Raw genomic sequence first — 24824 nt, forward strand, 5'->3', positions numbered from 1 at the left:
GACTCGAATTTGAGCTCATGTGCATCCTGTTTCCATTGATCATCATTGAGCTGTTTCTACAACTTGATTGGAATACACCTGAAAACCCTTTTTTAAAATGTTTTAGATACCATTCCACCTATTCTGCTCCAGTCATCAGAACGAGCCCGTTCTCCCCAAATGTGTTGTAGCGTCATACCCAAGAAGACTCGAGGCTGTAATCGCTGTCAAAGGTGCTTCAACACAGTACTGAGTATAGGATCTGAATACATATGTAAATGTGATATTTACATTACATTTAAGTCATTTAGCAGACGCTCTTATCCAGAGCGACTTACAAATTGGTGCATTCACCTTATGACATCCAGTGGAACAGTCACTTTACAATAGTGCATCTAAATCTTAAAGGGGGGGGGGTGAGAGGGATTACTTATCCTATCCTAGGTATTCCTTAAAGAGGTGGGGTTTCAGATATATACGTTTTATATTTTTAATACATTTGAAAAAACCTGTTTTTCTTTGTCATTATGGGGTATTGTGTGTAGATTGATGAGGGAAAAAAACAAATTAATCAATTTTAGAAAAAGGCTGTAATGTATCAAAATGTGGGAAACGTCAAGGGTTCTGAATACTTTCTGAATACTTTCTGAATACCCTGTATACACTGAGTGTAATATTAGGAAAACATTCCTGACATTGATTTGCACCTGCTTTTGCTCTCAGACCAACCTCAATTCGTCAGGGCATGGACTCTACAAGGTGTCGAAAGTGTTCCACAGGGATGCTGGCCTATGTTGACTCGAATGCTTCCCACAGTTATGTCAAGATGTCTGGATGTCCTTTGGGTGGTGGACCATTCTTGATACACACGGGAAACTGTTGAGTATGAAAAACCCATCAGCGTTGCAGTTCTTGACACACTCAAACCGGTGCTCCTGGCACTTACTACCATACCGCGTTCAAAGGCACTTAAATATGTTGTCTTGCCCATTCACCCTCTGAATGGAACACAGACACAATCCGTATCTCAATTGTCTCAAGGCTTAAAAAATGTTTGTTTTTTTAACCTGATACGGAAGAGGAAGCAAAACATCTCACTCACTCCATTGTTTGGTTCATATACAGCCATTGAACTAAGCAGTCCAGACTCTGCTAATGCATTGGTGCCTATGGGAGAGCCACCCCATAAGTAGACCGGAACCGTGACCATTTGTTCCAATTTTCCCCTTGATTTACAGGGACAGTCCCTGATTTTGGTTGCCTGTCCCCAGTTAGAGCTGTGCCCGGAAATGTCCCCGATTAGCACTCAGAAAGAAAAAAGCATCTCTGTAGTTACATTTAGTATAATATTTCAAAATTCAAATGCTGAATCAAATCAAATGTGAAAATGTTATATGTCCCTGTACCAAACTCGTTTGCTCCCGGGGCTTCACCGCAGACCTTTTATGAGAATTTTCAGGCAAACGTTTGATTTATACATTGTAACCACTCCATTAACCATGCCCTTGGCCAGAGAGTGTTGCATCCAGCATAGGCTACCCAACTTTAAAATGACTAGATAAGCAAAGAGGGCCAATCCATTTCTGTGTTAAATTACTAAAAGGTATTTGCAAGGACTATAGGGAACTTCTATTAAAACACACATTTCTCACTGCACAAGTGTGAACATTGTGCCCATCACCACAAAGCAAGTAAGAAGCTTATATCGGTGGTCACTTACAACATTTAAGGCAGATTGTTCAGACTCAGCTGTTACACTAGGTGGCACTGCATGTTTAGGTTAATAGTTGCTCTCCATTTGCAGAAGGTATACTTACTTGAGCCCCTGATTCTTGTTAGAGCCCTTATTCACTGAATATAACAAATGTGCACACTTTTGATATTGATGGGCAATGTGAATGATGAAACTCATGTTTGTTCTCTCTTAACAATTGACCTAATTTAATTTTCTTCTGATGCCAAGAGTCGCAAGATCCCATTGCATATTTGTACCCATTTTTGATTAGTGAACATAAGTCGTTGGTCATCTAGTACGCATCACTGTTGTAATTATGAGATGGCCTCTTGAATACTCCCCCTGACCTACTGTTTGACTGCATTCCACTGTGTGAATACATTCTTGTTTGTGTGTTATGCAAGCTAAGAGTTGCAGAGAAGCTGACTGTCCTCTAGGGTTATCAGATAGGTATCCCTTTCTGTACAGAATGACTATCTGGTAAGTGTCTGATAATTGATTTCATCAGTGGTTATGTGACCATAGCATCACAATTGTCCTTGCAGAACATACCAAACTGTATTTTGTTTGTACTTGTTCATTGGTGTTTATAATCATATTGGCTAGACACCCTAACTTTGAAAAACAACAAATGGCTCAATCCTGGCTTTGTCATTGGGTTAATCTGTCGTCTACACCACAGCGCCTTGCTTGGCTTTGGCCACCTTTGATATACTATGGCCTGTATAGTAGTAGTGTTATAAACCACCGTAGGTTGTGTTGTGATTAATGAATACTTTACCGGCCTGCCACTTTTAAAAAACCCAATTGTAACAGGAATTACCTGATAGGAATCAAGTTGAACTCCAGCCGGATAATTGTTTCCATCCCAAGGAGTTGAGGTTGAGGAGATAAGGATGTTTTTGTAGCATGACTGCTTCCAACCCCACGCAGTTACTGTGAGCATTATGCGGTCCAGGGTTTATTCCCCTATAGTGAGAGAGAGTCCAGGGTTTATTCTCCTAGAGCGAGAGAGAGACTCTACATCTAAATGTATCTCTCTTCATAGTCAAGATTCTGTCTCTGTCTCTCACTCACTATTTCTTTGACCCTCTCTCAGCCCATCTTCTCTGTCTGCCCTCCATCCGTCCGTCTGTCTGTCTCTCTCTCTCTCTCTCTCTCAATTTGATTCTCTCTCTCGCTCTGTTATGTCTCTAAATCTCTGTCACTGTCTGTCTCACTCACTCTTTTTCTCTGTTTCTCAGTCTGTCCCTCTCTCACACAATGACAAAAGTGAGAAGGATCATGGAAACCTGGTCATTTATTTCAGTTGTACAGTCATATGTTTAGTGAAAGGTTTGTAGAGGTACACATTGTCAGAATTCATAATGACTTAGTTCATGACAATATTCAAGGTTCTTTTTTGGAATCACATCAATCTCATTCACTGCTTCGTCATCACACAATAAATAAGTTATGAGCTGCATGAGATGCAAGGGATGGTTACTAGATCTTATGGGTCAAAGATTTTTCTGCTGTGTGTACGAAGTACAATGAGGATGTATTTGGCTGTATGTCAGTACACCTGATGATGGTACATTTTGTGTGGCTGATGCTCCAAATGGTCTTAGCTTTTCATAGGTTGACATTGGTAGTCCTTGACTTATATTCATGACTGTTTATTGCAAACAATATCTTGAGTTACATAATCACTTTTTATAAAATAGGGACAGTACCAGTCAAAAGTTTGGACACGCCTACTCATTCAAGGTATTTTCTTTATTTGTACTATTTTCTACATTGTAGAATAATAGTGAAGATGTCAAAACTATAAAATAACACATATGGAATCATGTAGTAATCAAAAAAAGGTTAAACAAATCAAAATCTATTTGAGATTTGAGATTCTTCAGCCACCCTTGATGACAGCTTTTAGCCACCCTTGATGACATCTTTTGCACACTGTTGGCATTCTCTCAACCAGCTTCATGAGGTAGTCACCTGGAATGCATTTCAATTAACAGGTGTGCCCTGTTAAAAGTACATTTGTGGACCTACATTTCTTTCCTTAATGCGTTTGAGCCAATCAGTAGTGTTGTGACGAGATAGGGGTGGTATTCAGAAGATAGCCCTATTTGGTAAAATACCAAGTCCATAATATGGCAAGAACAGCTCAAATAAGCAAATGGAAATGACATTCCATCATTACTTTAAGACATGAAGGTCAGTCAATGCGGAACATTTCAAGGACTTTGAAAGTTTCTTCAAGTGCAGTCGCAAAAACCATCAAGTGCTATGATGAAACTGGCTCTCATGAGGACCGCCACAGGAAATGAAGACCCAGAGTTACCTCTGCTGCAGCCTGAGGAATTGAAGCCCAAATAAATACTTCACAGAGTTCAAGTAACAGACACATCTCAACATCAACTGTTCAGAGGAGACTGTGTGAATCAGGCCTTCATGGTCGAATTGCTGCAAAGAAACCACTACTAAAGGACACCAATAAAAAGACGAGACTTGCTTGGGCCAAGAAACACGAGCAATGGACATTAGACCGGTTCAAATCTGTCATTTGGTCTGGGTCCAAATTTGAGATTTTTGGTTCCAACCGCCGTGTCTTTCTGAGATGCAGAGTAGGTGAACGGATGATCTCCACATGTGTGGTTCCCACTGTGAAGCATGGAGGAGGAAGTGTGATAGTGTGTGGGTGCTTTGCTGGTGAAGCTGTCAGTGATTTATTTAGAATTCATGACACACTTAACCAGCATGGCTACCACAGCATTCTGCAGCGATACACCATCCCATCTGGCTTGCAGTTAGTGGGACTATCATTTATTTTTTTCAACAGAAAAATGACCCAACACATCTCCAGGCTATGTAAGAGCTATTTGGCCAAGAAGGAGAGTGATGGAGGGCTGCATCAGATGACCTGGCCTCCACAATCACCCGACCTCAACCCAATTGAGATGGTTTGGGATGAGTTGGACCGCAGGGTGAAGGAAAAGCAGCCAACAAGCACTCAGCATATGTGGGAACTCCGTCAAGACTGTTGAAAAAAAAGCATTCCAGGTGAAGCTGGTAGAGAGAATGCCAAGTGTGTAAAGCTGTCATCAATGCAAAGGGTGGCTACTATGAATTTATTTAGATTTGTTTAACACTTTTATGGTTACTACATGATTCCATATGTGTTATTTCATAGTTATGATATCTTCACTATTATTCTAGAACATTTACATTTACATTTAAGTCATTTAGCAGACGCTCTTATCCAGAGCGACTTACAAATTGGTGCATTCACCTTATGACATCGAGTGGAACATAGACAATAGTAAAATAAAGAAAAACTTTTAAATGAGTAGGTGTGTCCAAACTCTTGACTGGTACTGTATGTTAATGGATCTGGTTATTACCAGTGTTATAACCAGATCACTTGATAAGAACACTTATATTTCAAGTGCAGTTAATTAGGTTGATTTGGCAGTGAAGAGGTTAATGACATGAACACTGAATAGAAAATGTGTTGCTACACTATGGACATTACTGGAGAGTAAAGACATTTAACATGATATTCCTGTGTTAAGTTGACACGTTTTGCATGTGCAGATAGTGAGGATATAATAAATAAATAACTTTGCATTAGATAATGTACACCATTTATTCTGACTGCCCACTTTACACCAGAGGTCACACACATTGTGCATGAATATCTATGGTGTATTACTGTTACACATCTGCAATCATTCCTGGTTGTAAAGAAAGAGTCCATCCTATTGTACACAGTATGCTGTGAGCGTGTTGGTGGCAGACAAGGCCAGGATAACTCAGTCCATGATGATGGTTTAATGCTGGGTTGCAGTGAACCGTCTTCCTCGGGGTGCTGTGTTGACACAGTTAGTCTACAAGTCTTGTGATCTGGACCTTTAAACTGGTGCCGCTCCCAAACATCCAGGCCAGCCAACCCAAACTGCCCAGTCCAGTGTTCCTCCTCAGGGTTTTGTAAATCTTCCTTGCCCATATTTACCAGGGCCAGTGCATCTGCGTTATTAGGTTGTTCTTTGTGCAGTCTCATCTTAGCCATTCCAATCTCTGCTCAGTCAGTTGTGAAAGTCACTGCTGGGGTTGGCCTTTTGATGTTTTTAATTTCTTGAGATTTGTTTCCAAATCTTTCACCCATCCTGTAATGTGAAACTGAGTGAATAAGGATAAATTAGAATTTTTGGGCTCATATTCCTGTCATTTTCATATTCTGAGACACTGTCATATTCCAGACTTTGTTAAAGCCTATAATTCACTGTGAACTAAGAATGTCATTTTGGTTAATGAGAATTTATTTAGAGGAATGTTGATGCCCTATTAGCCAAAATATACAGTGAGGGAAAAAAGTATTTGATCCCCTGCTGATTTTGTACATTTGCCCACTGACAAAGAAATGATCAGTCTATCATTTGAATGGTAGGTTTATTTGAACAGTGAGAGACAGAATAACAACAAAAAAATCCAGAAAAACACATGTCAAAAATGTTATAAATTGATTTGCATTTTAATGAGGGAAATAAGTATTTGACCCCTCTGCAAAACATGACTTAGTACTTGGTGGCAAAACCCTTGTTGGCAATCACAGAGGTCAGACGTTTCTTGTAGTTGGCCAACAGGTTTGCACACATCTCAGGAGAGATTTTGTCCCACTTTGCAGATCTTCTCCAAGTCATTAAGGTTTCGAGGCTGACGTTTGGCAACTCAAACCTTCAGCTCCCTCCACAGATTTTCTATGGGATTAAGGTCTGGAGACTGGCTAGGCCACTCCAGGAAATTAATGTGCTTCTTCTTGAGCCACTCTTTTGTTGCCTTGGCCGTGTGTTTTGGGTCATTGTCATGCTGGAATACCCATCCACGACCCATTTTCAATGCCCTGGTTGAGAGAAGGAGGTTCTCACCCAAGATTTAACAGTACATGGCCCGTCCATCGTCCCTGTGATGCGGTGAAGATGTCCTGTCCCCTTAGCAGAAAAACACCCCCAACGCATAATGTTTCCACCTCCATGTTTGACGGTGGGGATAGTATTCCTGGGGTCACAGGCAGCATTCCTCCTCCTCCAAACACGGCGAGTTGAGTTGATGCCAAAGAGCTCCATTTTGGTCTCATCTGACCACAACACTTTCACCCAGTTGTCCTCTGAATCATTCATTGGCAAACTTCAGATGGGCATGTATATGTGCTTTCTTGAGCAGGGGGACTTTGCGGGCGCTCCAGGATTTCAGTCTTTCACGGTGTAGTGTGTTACCAATTGTTTTCTTGGTGACTATGGTCCCTGCTGCCTTGATATCATTGACAAGATCCTCCCTTGTAGTTCTGGGCTGATTCCTCACCGCTCTCATGATCATTGCAACTCCACGAGGTGAGATCTTGCATGGAGCCCCAGGTCGAGGGAGATTGACAATTATTTTGTGTTTCTTCCATTTGCGAATAATCGCACCAAATGTTGTCACCTTCTCACCAAGCTGCTTGGCGATGGTCTTGTAGCCCATTCCAGCCTTGTGTAGGTCTACAATCTTGTCCCTGACATCCTTGGAGAGCTCTTTGGTCTTGGCCATGGTGGAGAGTTTGGAATCTGATTGATTGATTGCTTCTGTGGACATGTGTCTTTTATATAGGTAACACTCCCTTTAAGAGTGTGCTCCTAATCTCAGCTCGTTACCTGTATAAAAGACACCTGGGAGCCAGAAATCTTTCTGATTGAGAGGGGGTCAAATACGTATTTCCCTCATTAAAATGTAAATCAATTTATAACATTTTTGACATGCATTTTTCTGGATTTTGTTGTTATTTTTCTGTCTCTCACTGTTCAAATAAACCTACCATTAAAATTATAGACTGATCATTTCTTTGTCAGTGGGCAAACATACAAAATCAGCATGTAATCAAATACTTTTTTCCCTCACTGTACTAAGCACAATTTACTGTAATGGTTATAAAAAAGAGCAATTCAGAACCATCAGAAAGTGGTTCTTGTAAGTAATGGTGAAATATTGACTATACCTCCAAAAATACATGACAAATAAATTACATTTCAAAGTTTTATTTGATTTACACTGACCCCCTTAAATAATACAATTGGTTTTGTTTTACAGGCCTTGGGGAAGATGAAAACATTTTTACGTTGATATGACATTTTTGGGAAATGTATATATATATTTTAAATAATGGAATTGGAAATCATAACATTGAGATCCAACCCTGAAATCGATCCAATTGTCTTATGTGATTGTGTCACTTGTGATTTCAATTTGCTTTGCAATATCAGACTTGTTGTTTATCCCATCTTCCCATGAAATCCCAAGCACATGTTCTTTACTATTAAAGCATCTAGACAAGAAGGCCAACTAACTGTCTCATCAGGAGATGTGTTTGTTTGACTTGGCAAATGCACATTGGAAGAGATGACTCTAACATGGTGGAAGGAGGTTGAAATGTGTAACCCACATTACCATATTGAACATTATGTGATTTGGGTTCACTTCAGACTGGGGAACAATAACAGTTCGTTTTACTGCTTATTTGATTTTGAGCTTTTGAATGTGTCTATCCTGATTGATTAATGTCCTTCCTATTCCCATCAATCACTTCATGGTAGTGTGTACTCTAAGGTTTCTCTTTCCCACAAACATACTCCCTGCTCAACCAATCATTTTTTCAAAATGCCAGAGATTCGGATCCTATCAACTGTACAGTACATGTCTACACAGGAAAATATAAACAATGCCCACCATTGCTTTGTTGGAGAAATCTAGAGAAGTACCCTCATCCCTTATACAGCAAGTATTGTACTTTCACGTGGACTTCTGAGGGAAAGAATTGCCTGCGCAGTTTAAAACTTTGTTAAAATGTAGCTTTCGCTCCATCCCAAAGTCTCATGCAGAGAGACATCCATCATTTGAGTAAAGTGTATTTTCTTTTACAGTACCTGTCAACAGGGTAAAGTGTACTTTGTGGTCAGAAAGTGAGGTATGGCCCTTGGGAGGTTTGGGGCCAAAGGGATTATTTTGTAAAAATATGTTGATTCCAATGATTGAAATATTTTAATGCCATCAATCAAGTTGTTTGCAGTGTCTTAAGAACCACCTGGAGCACATATGGTTCCTTAAAATTGAGAACCTTCGAACGCGTAGATCTTTCTCTCCGGTCATTACTATCAATGGTACAGTAAGTATGAAAGAAACAATCGATGAGATAAAGTTGATTTAAGTTACTTGCCAATTTCTTTAAACTTTACTCAGCTGTAGACAGCGAAGTAAAACTTTGGCTTAACATTTGGATTTGTCCCATAGTGAACTGCTTACTCAACTCCCACCATTTTCTTCTTGATGCTTTAGATGTAGGATTTGATCAGATACTCACATTACCATGCTCCTCTTATCCTGTTCCTCGTTTTATGTTCTCCGAGGTTTGATCCCATCCTAATCCAACAAAAGACTCTTAATTGATATTGTGCAGGTCTCAGTTATTGTCAGTGCTCACATATAAAAAGGGCCATGCTTGGTCTGTCATGGTCGTCTGCACATATAAAGAGCTCTTTTGCAATGGCCTCTCTGAGAACGACATTAACATTTTGCAATTGTTCTTTGTATGGAATCCTGACCATACTTTTGATATACAATACTTGTCACTCGCTGTAATCTGAAAAAGTGACCACTGTGTTAAAGATTGTACAATGTGATTTATTTGAGACAGAATGGAAAGGCTTAGCCTTAGTGCATTCATCTGTCAGCAGATCAATTTCCTGTTTCACTAGTTATTTTTTGTGACTATCCTGCATGCCTGTAGTATAACGGGAATGTATGTGTAGTGTATTTCATGCAGCATTGATCCTGTCATAAGAAAAATCAATTAATATATTAACTGTTATGACTAGCCTTTCTAAACATTGACTGTACTTACAATGGCATTTTACAGTTGATAATGCTGTTTAACTGACAAATGATCTAAAACACAATGTATTTGTTTATTCATATCAATACTGCGCTGCATTCCAGTCTACAGGAGCAGAGATGTAGATTTCACACTTAGCTGTGTGGCATTACACACTCAGCATGCAGTTCTGTTAAAGGACTCAGGCATCACCAATGTCTGTTAAAAATAGTTCTGGTGGCACCTAAAGTGTGTATAAATGTTTTACTCAGACATTTGGAGTAATAGGCCAATTTTGGCAGGTGCTCTGAGTCATTCAGTATATTAGGCAGGCCTGCAGATGGACATATTTCCACCGCCTCTACGCTTGGTGGATTCTATCCAAAAGCTATTTCTTGCCTGATATAGTTGCCATGCCAAACAAATGGAAGCTGAAAGTTCAGAGGGGGGAAAGTGTAATGTGTCTGAGCAATTCAATTTGCTTTGAACATAAGCATTTGAGAGTGGAGTTCACACCGCCACAACATGTTGGCCTTCATTACTTGTTGTGATGCCTCGTGAGTGCTATTTCACAAAAGCAATTACTGAACTGAATATAGGTGCTGCACAGAAACTTCTTAACCTAGGATTTCTGTGGATTTCATGTGATATCCATGCGATGTGAGTTCTAGGAATCTTTCATCCGCTGTATTTTGGGAGGGAGATTTGATAACCATGCCTGACACACTACATGTTTCTTTTGAGGGATGTGGTGTTTGGATCATGCCTCAGTCTCAGTTGCTTGGTAGCATACAGAAAGAGAGTTTACTCCATCAGCCATCAGATGGACATTACTGTTCCAGACACAGCCCACAAAGAATTTCCACAGAAAGCTGCAATAGGTTCCCTTTTTTAAAGCCCTGGTATGACTCTGTCAGATGGCAATTTAAGCCATAACCTTTTAGTGCCTGGGCAAACACAAAAGTCAGTGCCACCAACCTCTCTTCTAACATTGAGGCTTTGAATTTTTTATGCTTAATTAGTATGATAATCACACATGACATTTTTTATGCTTAATTAGTATGATAATCACACATGACATTTTTTATGCTTAATTAGTATGATAATCAAACATGACATTTTTTATGCTTAATTAGTATGATAATCAAACATGACATTTTTTGTGATAATGGCGTCTTTCTATTATACAGTCTTCCTCCTTTTGTCCCATGGCTGAACTATTCTATCTCAGTTTGGCTCCAGTGTTAACAAAACAGCTATGCACTCTCTGCTGAATGGTTTTTTATATATGCCCAGTGTTACAGTCATGTGTGCAAATTCAGCGGGTGGTCCCGGGAATGCACTCTGGCATTGCCATGAATGGTTCAATTGCAGATAACAATGAAATGGTGCTCCAGAAATCAAACTTGCAATATTGATTGTGTTGGCCTTGTATAATCAAACAATACAACAATACATTATTATTATTTTTTATTATTTTTATTTTACCCCCCTTTTTTCTCCCCAATTTCGTGGTATCCAATTGTTTAGTAGCTACTATCTTGTCTCACCGCTACAACTCCCGTACGGGCTCGGGAGAGACGAAGGTTGAAAGTCATGCATCCTCCGATACACAACCCAACCAAGCCGCACTTCTTCTTAACACAGCGCGCATCGAACCCGGAAGCCAGCTGCCAGAAACACCGTGCACCTGGCAACCTTGGTTAGCGCGCACTGCGCCCAGCCCGCCACATGAGTCGCTGGTGCGCGATGAGACAAGGATATCCCTACCGGCCAATCCCTCCGACGCTGTGCCAATTGTGCGTCGCCCCACGGACCTCCCCGTCCCGGCCGGTTACGACAGAGCCTTGGCGTGAACCCAGAGTCTCTGGTGGCCCTTAACCACTGCACCACCCGAGAGGCCGTATCTTTATTTTTTTCAGGCCTAAGCCTTTTCTCAAATATAAATAAAATCAAACCCTGCTCTAGAATTCTAAAGTTCTTCATGGCATTTAGCTTCCAGGAGTTGACAACTATGGCTGCATTTACACCTGCAGCCCAATTCTGTTCTTTTGCCACTAATTGGTCTTTTGACAAATCAGATCACATCTTTTGCCAATCATTGGTCATTTGCCAAATCAGATCACATCTTTTGCCACTAATTGGTATTTTGCCAAATCAGATCATATTTGCCAATCATTGGTCTTTTGACAAATCAGATCACATCTTTTGCCACTAATTGGTCTTTTGACAAATCAGATCACATATTTGCCAATCATTGGTCTTTTGACAAATCAGATCACATCTTTTGCCACTAATTGGTCTTTTGACAAATCAGATCACATATTTGCCAATCATTGGTCTTTTGACAAATCATATCACATCTTTTGCCACTAATTGGTATTTTGACAAATCAGATCACATCTTTTGCCAATCATTGGGCAAAAGATCAGCATTGGGCTGCCTATGTAAACACAGCCTATGTTGCTTTTCTATAATCTGTATGTTGGGAGAAGTGTTGACTCAAAATGAATCACTATTTTTTTCTGAAAACAAATACCCCACTGCCGTGCTTAAAGATAAGATTGACACATAGGAATGTGTGTTCTATCACTAAGTGTTTTCCTTGCTCATTACAGTCTTATCACCTTCCCCCTGACCCATACCGAGCAGGCCACTGCAGGCCACTGCTTATGAAAGAGAATCAGTGTGTGATAACTACTACAAGAGGCTGTATGTAGCGCTGCCGCATCATGAGGACTAATGCAGTAGCAGCTGTCACTCTATAGATCTCCAAAAAACATTACTGTTTGTTATGAGAAATTCTGAGGACATAAACCCATTTGTTTATTTTTTGCTGCTATGCATGCTAGTTAAAAGACTACCGTATGGAATTAACAATTTCCATGTCCTATTCCGCAAATGTCCTATTCCTATACTACATGTCCTATTCCTATTCTGTACATGTCCTATTCCTATACTACATGTCCTATTCCTATACTACATGTCATATTCCTATACTACATGTCCTATTCCTATTCTGTACATGTCTTATTCCTAATCTGTACATGTCCTATTCCTATACTACATGTCATATTCCTATACTACATGTCCTATTCCTATTCTGTACATGTCCTATTCCTATACTACATGTCCTATTCCTATACTACATGTCATATTCCTATACTACATGTCCTATTCCTATTCTGTACATGTCCTATTCCTAATCTGTACATGTCCTATTCCTATACTACATGTCATATTCCTATACTACATGTCCTATTCCTATTCTGTACATGTCCTATTCCTAATCTGTACATGTCCTATTCCTATACTACATGTCCTATTCCTATACTACATGTCTTATTCCTATACTACATGTCTTATTCCTATACTACATGTCCTATTCCTATACTACATGTCTTATTCCTATACTACATATCCTATTCCTATACTACATGTCTTATTCCTATACTACATGTCTTATTCCTATACTACATGTCCTATTCCTATTCTGTACATGTCCTATTCATATACTACATGTACTATTCATACACTACATGTCCTATTCCGTACATGTCTTATTCATATATCTTACATGTCCTATTCCTATTTTTCATGTCCTATTCCATACATGTTATATTAATATACTACATTTCCTATTCCTACACTACATGTCCTATTCCTGTACTACATGTCCTATACATATTCCACATGTCCTATTCCATACATGTCCTATTCATACAGTAAATGGAATTAATGAAATGGGGTAAGCCTAACGGAAAACATCCACCCAGACAACATGGTGCATACATGACAGAAACTCAAAGTAAGCCACTGTGCCTGTCACGTAAATAAAACATCTGTTGATGACAGCTAACCTACACAACGCTGCACTGCTATCTGTTGTTCTGTGTTGGGTGCTTATCTTTCTCTAACCCGTGCTCAGCACTATCAGTATCACATTTGAGAGAACAAATAATTACCATGAATTGCCCATGTGGCATCGACTTTGTCGAGAACAATGTATAAGCAGTCATTTGTACAAAGCTCAGACTATTCCATATTTAGGGCTGTTTGTCATTCACTTTAGGGCTGTTTGTCATTCACTTTAATAAGAATAGTTATTAATTGTTAGTATTGTCCCACTGACGTTTCAAAGACCTCTCAACCATTATGAGACAGTGAAGTACCTCTCATGTGCATTTAACAGTAGGCCTATGGTCTCATGAGTCTTCTCAAGTACCCCCTGTGGATAGGACAGGTACCCTCAGGGGTTCTAGTACCCCGGTTGGGAATCAGTGTCCTAGCCTAACCACAGATCCCTGATTCATGCCGTGTCTTAGCCTAGCCGCCCTGCCTGCCGAGGTAATATGGTGCACACGCTTTATCATCCACATTCGATATACTGTCAAAGCCACGACCCAGTTTGTCTGAGACACATTGATCTTCCTGACATTATCAAATCTATCTCAAAGCATTGCAGTGCCGGTGTGAGTAGTATTACACTGAGCTATAGCCTTCTTTCTCAGGCTGAACTGGACAGGCTCTGCTACTTTTAAGGAATACTTTATATGCTCTTAAAATGTCTCCCATGTTCCTGCCCAATTGATTGGCTCTATCTGTAAAAGACCTCAGAGATGGCAGCATTAAAAAAAGCGTCTGCTAAATAACATGTATTTAGAAACAAATGTGACGATACAAATGAACTAAAATTTCATGTCACCAGCCGATACATATTAGTAGACAATCGTCAGCTCTGTAGCTTTTGAAGTAATCTTTAGATCCAATAGTGCACGTGTGAGAAGAAAGTGCATTCATAACGAGTCCTAACTGCCCCCAAACCCCCACTGGAGATCAGTAAAGATAACATAGCCCACTACCCTTCAACTGATGCAGACAGACATGAGTGCCCGCACTTGCTATGTGTTACACCCGCCTCACTCTCCCTGCCTCACTCTCCCTGCCTCACTCTCCCTGCCTCACTCTCCTGCCTCACTCTCTCTGCGTTTGTGCTTTTATTTTCAGATTGGGGACAGGTGGAGCTGATTGGGTCGTTAAGGTGACAAGTTGCACCTGAGTTTGGGATCAACTAGGAGATAAAAGTTCCTGGTGCCCAGTCTTGGCTCTCTCTCCACAAGCACCATTTTGTTTTGTGCTCTGGTTGATTATGTTTTTGGATTAGGTACACCCTTCAAGATTACACACATTTCACCTTCATCCATGCATCTCCATTACATCCCTCACATGCCTACTTTCACACTTCACAGGTTAGTTTTCCTTTGTAGTTTTATACTTTGTTATTTAATAAATATTTTTTGTTATTCAATTGCCAATGTGTGGACTCCCTTGCTTGTCACCATCTCAGAGCCAGGTTGTGACATATGGTTTAAGTTGTTAGAGGGAATTGGTAGTCATTAAAAAGGAAACCTGATCCCAGCATCTGTATAGTGTATGGAGTGACTCTGCAAATTGGATTGGTTTGGTAAGACATGTTTAACAGTCCAACTGTAACCAAACCGTGTGCTCCCTTCACCTATTTGTCTTCTAAATAGCTTCTCCCAGTGAGTGGCCCAGTGATAAAGCTTTATCAGCTGCGGGTGGTGTTGGACAGGCTGCAGAGGGGCCCCAGCAGAGGCATAAAAACCACTAAACTATTGGGAAGCTTCTCTATACAGGCTAAACATTGATCAGCTCATGTTGCTCTGCATGAGACATTCACACTTTAATTTGGTAAAGTTTGGCCATACTTTACTGTCGTGTATTTTTATAATGCAGTCCTTTTTCATCAGAGATGTTATATTCATGTTTTCTTCGCTGTATTAACCTTCAGGTTCTAAATTGATAATCAACTGGTAGTTAAGGTCCCACAACACAGTAAGATCTGGTGTTAAAGAGCATGGTAGCGTACAGATACATATACAAATCAAATCTTATGTCACATGCGCCGAAAACAAGTGTAGACCTTATCATGAAATGCTTACTTACAAGCCCTTAACCAACAGTGCAGTTCAAGAAGAAAATATTTACCAAATAAAGTAAAGAGTAATCAAAAGTAACACAAAATAACAACAACGAGGCTATATACAGGCGGTACCGGTACAGAGTCAGTGTGCGGGGGTACAGGTTAGTTGAGGTAATTTGTACATGTAGGTAGTGGTGAAGTGACATAGATAATAATTAGCGAGTAGCAGCAGTGTCAATGTAAATAGTCTGGTGGCCATTTGATTAATTGTTCAGCAGTCTTATGGCTTGGGGGTAGAAGCTGTTAAGGGACTTTTGGTCCTAGACTTGGTACTCTGGTACCACTTGCCATGTGGTAGCAGAGTAAACAGTCTGTGATTGGGTGACTGGAGTCTCTGACAATTGTATGGGCTTTCCTCTGACACCGCCTATTATATAGATCCTGGATGGCAGGAAGTTTGGCCACAGTGATGCACTAGATCGTACGCACTACCCTCTGTAGTGCCTTACGGTCAGATGCCAAGCAGTTGCCATACCAGGTGGTGATGCAACCGGTTAGGATGCTCTCGATGGTGCAGCTGTAGAACGTTTTGAGGATCTGGGGACCCATGCCAAATCTTTTCAGTGTCCTGAGGAGGAATAGGTTTTGTTGTGCCCTCTTCAGGGCTGTCTTGGTGTTTGGACCATGATAGTGTGTTGGTGATGTGGACAACAAGGAACTTGAAATTCTCGAAACACTCCACTACAGCCCCGTCAATGAGAATGGGGGCCTGTTTCGCCCTCCTTTCCTGTAGTCCATGATCAGCTCCTTTGTTTTGCATTGAGGGAGAGGTTGTTGTCCTGGAACCACACTGCCAGTTCTCTGACCTCCTCCCTATAGGCTGTCTCATCATTGTCACTGATCAGGCCTACCACTGTTGTCGTCAGCAAACTTAATGTCATGTTTTAGCCACGCAGTCGTGGGTGAACAAGGAGTACAGGAAGGGACTAAGTACAACCCCCCGAGGGGCCCCATTGTTTAGGATCAGCATGGCAGACATGTTGTTGCCTACCCTTACCACCTGGGAGCGGCCATTCAGGAAGTCCAGGATCCAGTTGCAGAGGGAGGTGTTTAGTCCCGGGGCCCTTAGCTTAGTGATGAGCTTCGTGGGCACTATGGTGTTGAACGCTGAGCTGTAGGCAATGAACAGCATTCTCACATAGGTGTTCCTTTTGTCCAGGTGGGAAAGGGCAGTGTGGAGTGCGATTGAGATTGTGTCATCTGTGGATCTGTCGGGGTGGTATGCGAATTGGAGTGGATCTAGGGTATCCGGGAGGATGCTGTTGATGTGAGCCATGACCAGCCTTTCAAAGCACTTCATGGTTACTGACATGCTACGGGGTGGTAATCATTTAGGCAGGTTACCTTCGCTTACTTGGGCACAGGGACTATGGTGGTCTGCTTGAAACATGTAGGTATTACAGACTTGGTCAGGGAGAAGTTGAAAATGATAGTGAAGACACTTGCCAGTTGGTCCGCGCATGCTTTCAGTACACGTCCTGGTAATCCGTCTGGCCCCACGGCTTTGTGAATGTTGACCTGTTTAAAGGTCTTGCTCACATCGGCTACTGAGAGCGTTATCACACAGTCATCCAGAACAGCTGATGCTCTTGTGCATGCTTCAGTGTTGCTTGCATCGAAACGAGCATAAAAGGCATTTAGCTCGTCTGGTAGGCTTGTGTCACTAGGCAGCTCGCGTCTGGGTTTCCGTTTGTAGTCCATAATAGTTTTCGAGCCCTGCCACATCCGACAAGTATCAGAGCCGGTGTAGTAGGATTCAATGTTAATCCTGTATTGATTTGGCTTGTTTGATGGTTTGTCTGAGGGCATAGTGGGATTTCTTATAAGTGTCCGGATTAGTGTCCCTCTCCTTGAAAGAGGCAGCTCTGGCCTTTAGCTCGATGCAGATGTTGGCTGAAATACATGGCTTCTGGTTGGGATATGTACGGTCACTGTGGGGACTACGTCGTCGGTGCAATTATTGATGAAGCCGATGTCTGAGGTGGTATACTCTTCAATGCCATTGGATAAACACGGCTACATATACAGCTACATATACAGTTACATATACAGCTATATATACAGTTACATGCAGTATACAGTTACATATACAGTTACATACAGTATACAGTTACACATACAGCTACATATACAGTTACATACAGTATACAGTTACATATACAGCTACATTTACAGTTACATACAGTATACAGTTACATATACGGCTACATATGACTACATATACAACTACATATACAGCTACATATACAGCTACATATACAGTTACATATACAGCTACATATACAGTTACATATACAGCTACATATACAGTTACATATACAGCTACATATACAGCTACATATACAGCTACATATACAACTACATATACAGCTACATATACAGCTACATATACAGCTACATATACAACTACAGAAGCACAAAATTACTGATGTGGATTTGATATTTGTTTCTTAGAGAAAAACCGTGGACATCTGATAGTAATATCTATAAGGTTGACATGAGCTGGATTCAAAGATGGATTACAGGTAACATAATATGGTACCAGCAACTAGTTAATCTACCGTGTTTAAACAAACTACTTTGATATTTATGGATCAAGATAATGGAAATACGCATATTACATATTTCACATTATGTTCCAATGTTATATTCCCACATCAGCTTATCTTTGAATATGTAAGCATTGGGTGTATTTATTTATTGTACATGGTTCTGCCAAATCTATTTTAGTCAGACACAGCACCTTGATGTATTCAGAACATATCCAAATATGGATTCTCCCTGATATTCAACATGCATGCCCAGTGAGCTCTATGAAACATGTGAGGGAAAGATTCAAGAGATTGTTTGATTTCCAAAAACATTCCCGTTTCCCAAAGGTATACCGCTAAAACTACAGATACGATCCTAAACATGCCCTCTGGATTGCAGCAGTTCAACACCCCCCTGATGTGATTGTATTCTTCCATTTTTATTTTAATTCTTAAATAGAGATGTATTGAATGATTAACAGTACACACACACACGCACACGCACACGCACACACACACACACACACACACACACACACACACACACACACACACACACACACACACACACACACACACACACACACACACACACACACACACACAAAATTTGTAAAATGCTTATTTAACTTATGGTAGTGTATTGCAACAATATTACAGGACAATATCAGATATCAATAGGCCTACATTGAAAAGACAATTAGGACTAAACTGAAAATGTATAGCATCTACATAATTTATATTCCTTTACTTTGGTTGATTTCATTTCATTGCCCATACTATTTGGTCTGTCTATTTTACAAGCAAAACTTTTCAGTTCAGAGCTTGCGTTGGTTTACAGTATGCTTGCATTTTTTTTGTCGTAAAACTGTCATCTTTAAATCACTTTTAAAGTGGTTTTCTCTTTAATACTTAACTGAAATAATATTATGTCACTCAACTTTCTTTTCTCATTTTGATACGGAAGGGTTGAGAATTAGTCGCCTTGCAATGACAACAAAAAGGGAGGGTATTAAGGGAGAAATAGGGATATTTGAAGTTCAGTGTCCTACTTAACAAAAGATCTGTTGTGACTTCTCAGATCATTCTTCACAGCTGTAGACCGCTAAAGATAAAAGGAGCCCTAAAGTTTAAGAAAACAATTTAATGCTCACATGTCAGACCACTGATGCAATATTTTTCTTCTACTACCACAGACATTACACATTTACACAGATTCCCAAACATACTGCCTGTCTTAACTGTGCTTGAGCTGTCCTGTGGGCAATAGACTAAAACTTTCATCAGAGCTAAAATGTGCACAAGCATTTCATTTTGACCACACTGAGCACCTTACATGACGTAAGCACATGTAGACATGGACCATAGTGTCTTCTCAAGATTATCATTACAAAATCTAATAGTGCAAATGCTGAAATGTGAAAATGTAAGTTGGGTCCTTCCACAAAATGAGGGACTTTCGCATCCCTTTGATCTTTTAAGCAGATATTGTGCACCAATATTGAATTTTATATTCAATAAAGTTCCCTTTAAAGACCCAGTACAGTCAAAAACTAGATTTGTTATATTTCCACACTGAGGTTGGAATTTAGTGTGAGGGCTGTTTGAAGATTGGCGCTCAGTAATGTGTTGTATTGGATTTGCACCAAACATAACACTTTGTATTCAGGACAAAACAGTAATTGCTTTGCCACATTTTTTTGCAGTGCTACTTTAGTGCCTTATTGCAAACAGGTTGCATGTTTTGGAATATTTGTATTCTATACAGGCTTCCTTCTTTTCACCAATAGTGGAAAAAGTACTCAATTGTCATACTTGAGTAAAAGTATAGATACCTTAATAGAAAGTTGCTCAAGTAAAAGTGAATGTTACCGAGTAAAATAATATTTGAGTAAAAGTCTAAAAGTATTTGGTTCTAAGTATACTTAAGTATCAACAATAAAATGTGTACATCTTTTCAAATTCCTTATATTAAGCAAAGCAGACGGCACCATTTACTTGTTTTTAAAATATACAGATAGCCAGGGGCACACTCCATCACTCAGACATAATTAACAAACGATGCATTTGTGTTTAGTGAGTGCGTCAGATCAGAGGCAGTAGGGATGACCACTTATTCTCTTGATAAGTGTGTGAATTGGACCATTTTCCTGTCCTTCTAATCATTTAAAATGTAACGAGTACTTTTGGGTGTCAAGGAAAATGTAGGGAGTAAGAAGTACATATTTTTTTAGGAATGTAGGGAAGTAAAAGTAAAAGTTGTCAAAAATATAAATAGTAAAGTAAAATACAAAGCCCCCAAAAAACTACTTAAATTGTACTAAGTATTTCTACTTAAGTACTTTACGCCCCTGCTTTTCACTCAGTCAATTAGGTTAGTATTGTGGATTAACTACAGTGTTGTTGATCCATCCTCAGTTTTCTCCTGTCACAGCCATTAAACTCTGTAACTGTTTTAAAGTCACCGTTGGCCTCATGGTGAAGTTCCTGAGCAGTTTCCTTCCAAGTGTAATGAATAACTTCACCAGGCTCAAAGGGATATTCAATGTCTTATTTTCTTAGTTTTTATCCATCTACCAATACTGTAAGTGCCCTTCTTCGCGAGGTATTGGAAAACGTGCCTGGTCTTTGTGGTTGAATATGTGTTTGAAATTCACTGTTCGATTAAGGGACCTTACAGTATGTGTGTGGTAAAGAGATGAGGTAGTCATTCAAAAATCATGTTAAACACTATTATTGCACACAGAGTGAGTCCATGCAACTTATTATGTGCTACTTGTTAAGCAAATGTTTACTCCTGAACTTATTTAGGCTTGCCGTAACAAGGGGTTTAATACATGGTCCTTCTGTAGCTCAGTTGGTAGAGCATGGCGCTTGTAACGCCAGGTTAGTGGGTTCGATCCCCGGGACCACCCATACGTAGAATGTATGCACACATGACTGTAAGTCGCTTTGGATAAAAGCGTCTGCTAAATGGCATATATTATTTTTTTTTTTACTTATTGACATTTAAGCTTTCATTTTTATTCATTTGTAAACATTTCTAAACGTCATTCCTCTTTGACATTATGGGGTATTGTGTGTAGTTATAGCGATACAAAAACTACATTTAATCTATTTTAAATTCAGGCTGTAACACAAGAACATTTAGAACAAGTCAAAGGGTGTGAATACTTTCTGAACTCACTGTACCTCAAAAGCCACTGAATTGGTGGAAAGACCCAGTTATCTGTGCAATTCTTTTTTTTAAAATGCATTGTTTATAGTATTTTACTGTATGGAATGAGAAAATGTAGTGTGCAAAATTTGAAATCATAACAAGAAGAAACTTACAATTAATTTTCTGGTTCTGAGAAGTCACTGAACTGTGTGATGCCGTTGGAGTGTGGGGGTCCTGGGGAAGGTTCCAAACTCTTATAGCTGCTCTGACTGCTGGCCATGCTCTCATCACCCTCAGGCGTGGCAGCAGCAGGGGGCTTCTGAAAAGAGGCCGCCCCTGCCTCAGCCGAACCCAGGAAGCAGGGGCATCGTGTCCGCAGCTCCTTGTAGAAGATGTTAAATCGTGGGGTGGAAAACCAGGGGCAGCCCAGTAGGTTCTTGAAAGCAGTGCGGAACTCAGGGCTCCTGCAGTAGATGATGGGGTTGAGGCCAGAATTGATGTAGCCCAGCCAGTTGAGCAGGCGGAAGATCTCTCCAGGGGGCACATTCCTGTCAAACACGTTGATTATGTTAGCCACAAAGAAAGGCAGCCAGCAGAGGGTGAAGGTGCCCATGATAATGCCCAAGGTCTTGAGGGCCTTGTGCTCCTTGATAACCGTTAGCCGTGAAGGCCTTCGCCTGGAGCTCCTCTTGCGAGCTGAGCTGGTGCTGCTTCTGCTGCAGGAGCCTCCATAGGCCAAGGGCAGGATGTTGTTACTGTGGTGGCTCAGCTGTTGTGTCTGGGGGACTGGGCACTCACTCTGGAAGCGCAGACGGATCTTGTCTATGAGCTGTACCTGTCGTGTGGCTATAAGGAAGACTTTGGCATAGACAAATATCATTATGAGCAAAGGGATGTAGAATGACACTACAGAGGATATAATGGCAAAGGTCCGGTTGATCAAAAAGTCACAGCAGGCAGGGTCCTGATAGCACAGCAAGGCCTCCGGGTCATCCTCTGCTCGCCAATACTGGTTCATGATGGGCACAAAGGATATCAGAGCAGACACAATCCAAACCACACACACTATTAACCGGGCACGCCACTTATTAAGCAGAACCTTGTGCCTGAGGGGCCTTGTAATAGCAATATAGCGGTCCACTGCAATCACGCAAAGAGTCTCAATGCTAGCCGTGACACAGAGCATGTCTACGGAGGTCCAGAGCTCACAAGAGGTGTCACTCAGCTGCCAGTTTCCTGTCAGCACTATGGTGGCCCCCAGAGGGACCACCAGAACCCCCATGATAAGGTCAGCACAGGCCAGGGACATGATGAAGATGTTAGTTATAGTCTGTAACTGGGATGTCCGTGCTATAGCGATGATGACCAGCAGGTTGCCCACCACAATGGTCATGATGATGATCACCAGCAGTAATAGACTCCAGGGTCCCGCTGCAGGATGGTAGGGTCCTGTATTGTTGAGGAAGGGGGTCACAGTGCTGTTGACCGCATAGAGCACTGTGCTACTCAAGTTGAAATCCATCTTCATAAGCAGAGAGATACACAAAGTGAAACTATATTTTTCATGTATTACGGGTAAAAAAATACATTTTGTACTAGCATTTTTAAAGTCAAACTCACAAGAACTTGGTCTCTCTATGTCACATCCTCTCGCTTCTATTCATTCAAAGCAAACGTAAAACAGCTTTCATGTATCACTGGCCAGTGTCCAGATCCTCCAAACACTACCAGTGGTTTATGGATGTCTGTCTCCGAAGACAAAAAAGGTTGGTGAGAAGTTCCTCTAATGTCGCTGACAACAACATGTTGTCTTGTCAGTGCAATGCATCCAAAATGTACAAATGAAAATAAAAAATACTTTACAATCCTTTTTGCTTATTTTGCCTTAGTTTTATACATCCATGGAGAGGATAGTGAAACAAACAACCAATTCAAGAAGTAAATAAAAACTTTTCAAAAAGAAGGCCAACCCTTATACCTGTGAAATAAATCCAATCATACATACTGTGGTATTTGGCTGGAGCGCTTTTCGCTGTGTGTAATATGAGAGTGATGCCACACTGTCGAGAGCAAGTAGCTGTGACGCTGCTGCAAGAACCACAAAAGTCCACCAAGTAGCTGCCCCTCCCTCTTTGAGTGTTTCTCCCTCCCTATCTCTCCACCCTTCTCTCTCTCTCTCTCTCTCTCTCTCTCTCTCTCTCTCTCTCTCTCTCTCTCTCTCTCTCTCTCTCTCTCTCTCTCTCTCTCTCTGTGTGTGTGTGTGCACTGGCTTTAATCACACCCTAGCTGAGGGAGGAGCTGTGAAGCGTGCCTGCCTGTGTGTACTGAGACACTGCTAGTCAGGGAGCAATCTGCTCATACTGTACAGTCACTACCACATCCTCAATCCCCACTGGGCACACACCGGTTGAATCAACATTGTTTCCACATCATTTCAATGAAATAACGTTGAACCAATATGAAATAGATGTTGAATTGACACCTGTGCCCAGTGGGTAGAATTTGAATTAAACCAATCACAGGCGATTCATGCCTGGAAAACACTCTAAGATACTCACTTTCAAAGCCTAGCAGGTAACTATTAGTTAGTAGACCAATTCTTGTATGAGGTAAGGTTTCCTTCAGTGTAATCAAGTGCTGCAGCTACTGGTGTTCCTTTTTAGTCTTGATGGAGCATTGCCGGAGGTTACGTGATTTTACTGTAGGTTAACCCATGACTTTGCTGACATCACCTGATAGTGCCCACGACTTGACAGGCTCGTTCGTTGCTGGCCCCATTAAGATAGACAGCTCCCTTTAATTCTGTGACCTTTCAATTATGTAACCAATGAATCACTGTCACTTGCATGCTGCACAGACCTTTTTGAGTTGTTCTATATATTGTTACAAATGGTATTGGAATTACCCCAAAAAACTTACAAAAGTTCACATATTGTTTGTCACACTTTCAGTCCTTCCTCATTCGCTGGAAAATTCATACCATCAATTCTAATCCATGAGGAAAATTGATAGGTTTCTTGACTGGGCATGTGCTTCAGTTGTTTGTTGACACACTAACACAATTTGTGGTAACGTTTCTCGAACAAGTGTAGACCGCAAGTCAGGACACCCCCAGCTGAAAAGGAAACCAGTGCCCTCCTTCTGACTTAGTACACCAGCACTAAAAATAATAGATTGTTATCTTGACATGACTCACGCCAGCTAGTACATTGAGGAAGAACAATCAAGCAAATGCCTGGCATGCCATCCACCTCAGATAGCCGTGGGGGTGCTATGGGGTGTTGTCATCGCAGTTCCTTCTATGGACAGTTCACACACAGAAGTTTCAAAATGCCTTTTACTAACTCAGTGTGTATCTGTCACAATGATAATGTCATTTCTGTTTCTCTAATTCAATAGGGGTGAGAACAGTACTGTGCCTTGCCTTTTTGTACTCCAAAACATAATAATGTTTACATAAATCCATTGCTAATTAGGAACTTATTTCTAGGAAATGAAAACCAGCTTCTGACTGTTATTTATCTTGGATA

The 24824-nt window shown here is 40.7% G+C and overlaps 2 protein-coding genes across 8 annotated transcripts in view; both read right to left on the reverse strand.

The window, feature by feature from the left end:
* The window catches only part of LOC124034326 (prolactin-releasing peptide receptor-like), a 68119-nt gene extending 46541 nt beyond the window's left edge, over positions 1–21578 (reverse strand). Inside the window, exon 1 of one of the 2 annotated variants that reach the window (XM_046347361.1) lies at positions 21468–21578. The gene's annotated coding sequence lies outside the window, so the exon portion shown is untranslated. Of the gene's footprint in view, positions 1–2537; positions 2669–21467 lie in introns of those variants that run through there. The other variant, XM_046347360.1, reaches the window with a different exon arrangement.
* Positions 1–23354, reverse strand: part of LOC124034325 (beta-1 adrenergic receptor-like) — a 68073-nt gene extending 44719 nt beyond the window's left edge. For 3 of the 6 annotated variants that reach the window (XR_006838555.1, XR_006838554.1, XM_046347359.1), the window contains exon 1: positions 21468–23354. Coding sequence is in view for 4 of the 6 variants with exons in the window: in XM_046347359.1 (XP_046203315.1) it covers positions 21470–22822 (1353 nt within the window). In the remaining 2 variants the exon portion in view is untranslated. Of the gene's footprint in view, positions 1–2548; positions 2684–4987; positions 5882–7754; positions 9149–21467 lie in introns of those variants that run through there. The other 3 variants (XM_046347356.1, XM_046347355.1, XM_046347357.1) reach the window with 3 other exon arrangements.
* Between the last annotated feature and the right edge of the window lie 1470 nt (positions 23355–24824).

This window comes from Oncorhynchus gorbuscha, linkage group LG04, assembly GCF_021184085.1.
Source record: "Oncorhynchus gorbuscha isolate QuinsamMale2020 ecotype Even-year linkage group LG04, OgorEven_v1.0, whole genome shotgun sequence".
Taxonomy (NCBI): Eukaryota; Metazoa; Chordata; class Actinopteri; order Salmoniformes; family Salmonidae; genus Oncorhynchus; species Oncorhynchus gorbuscha.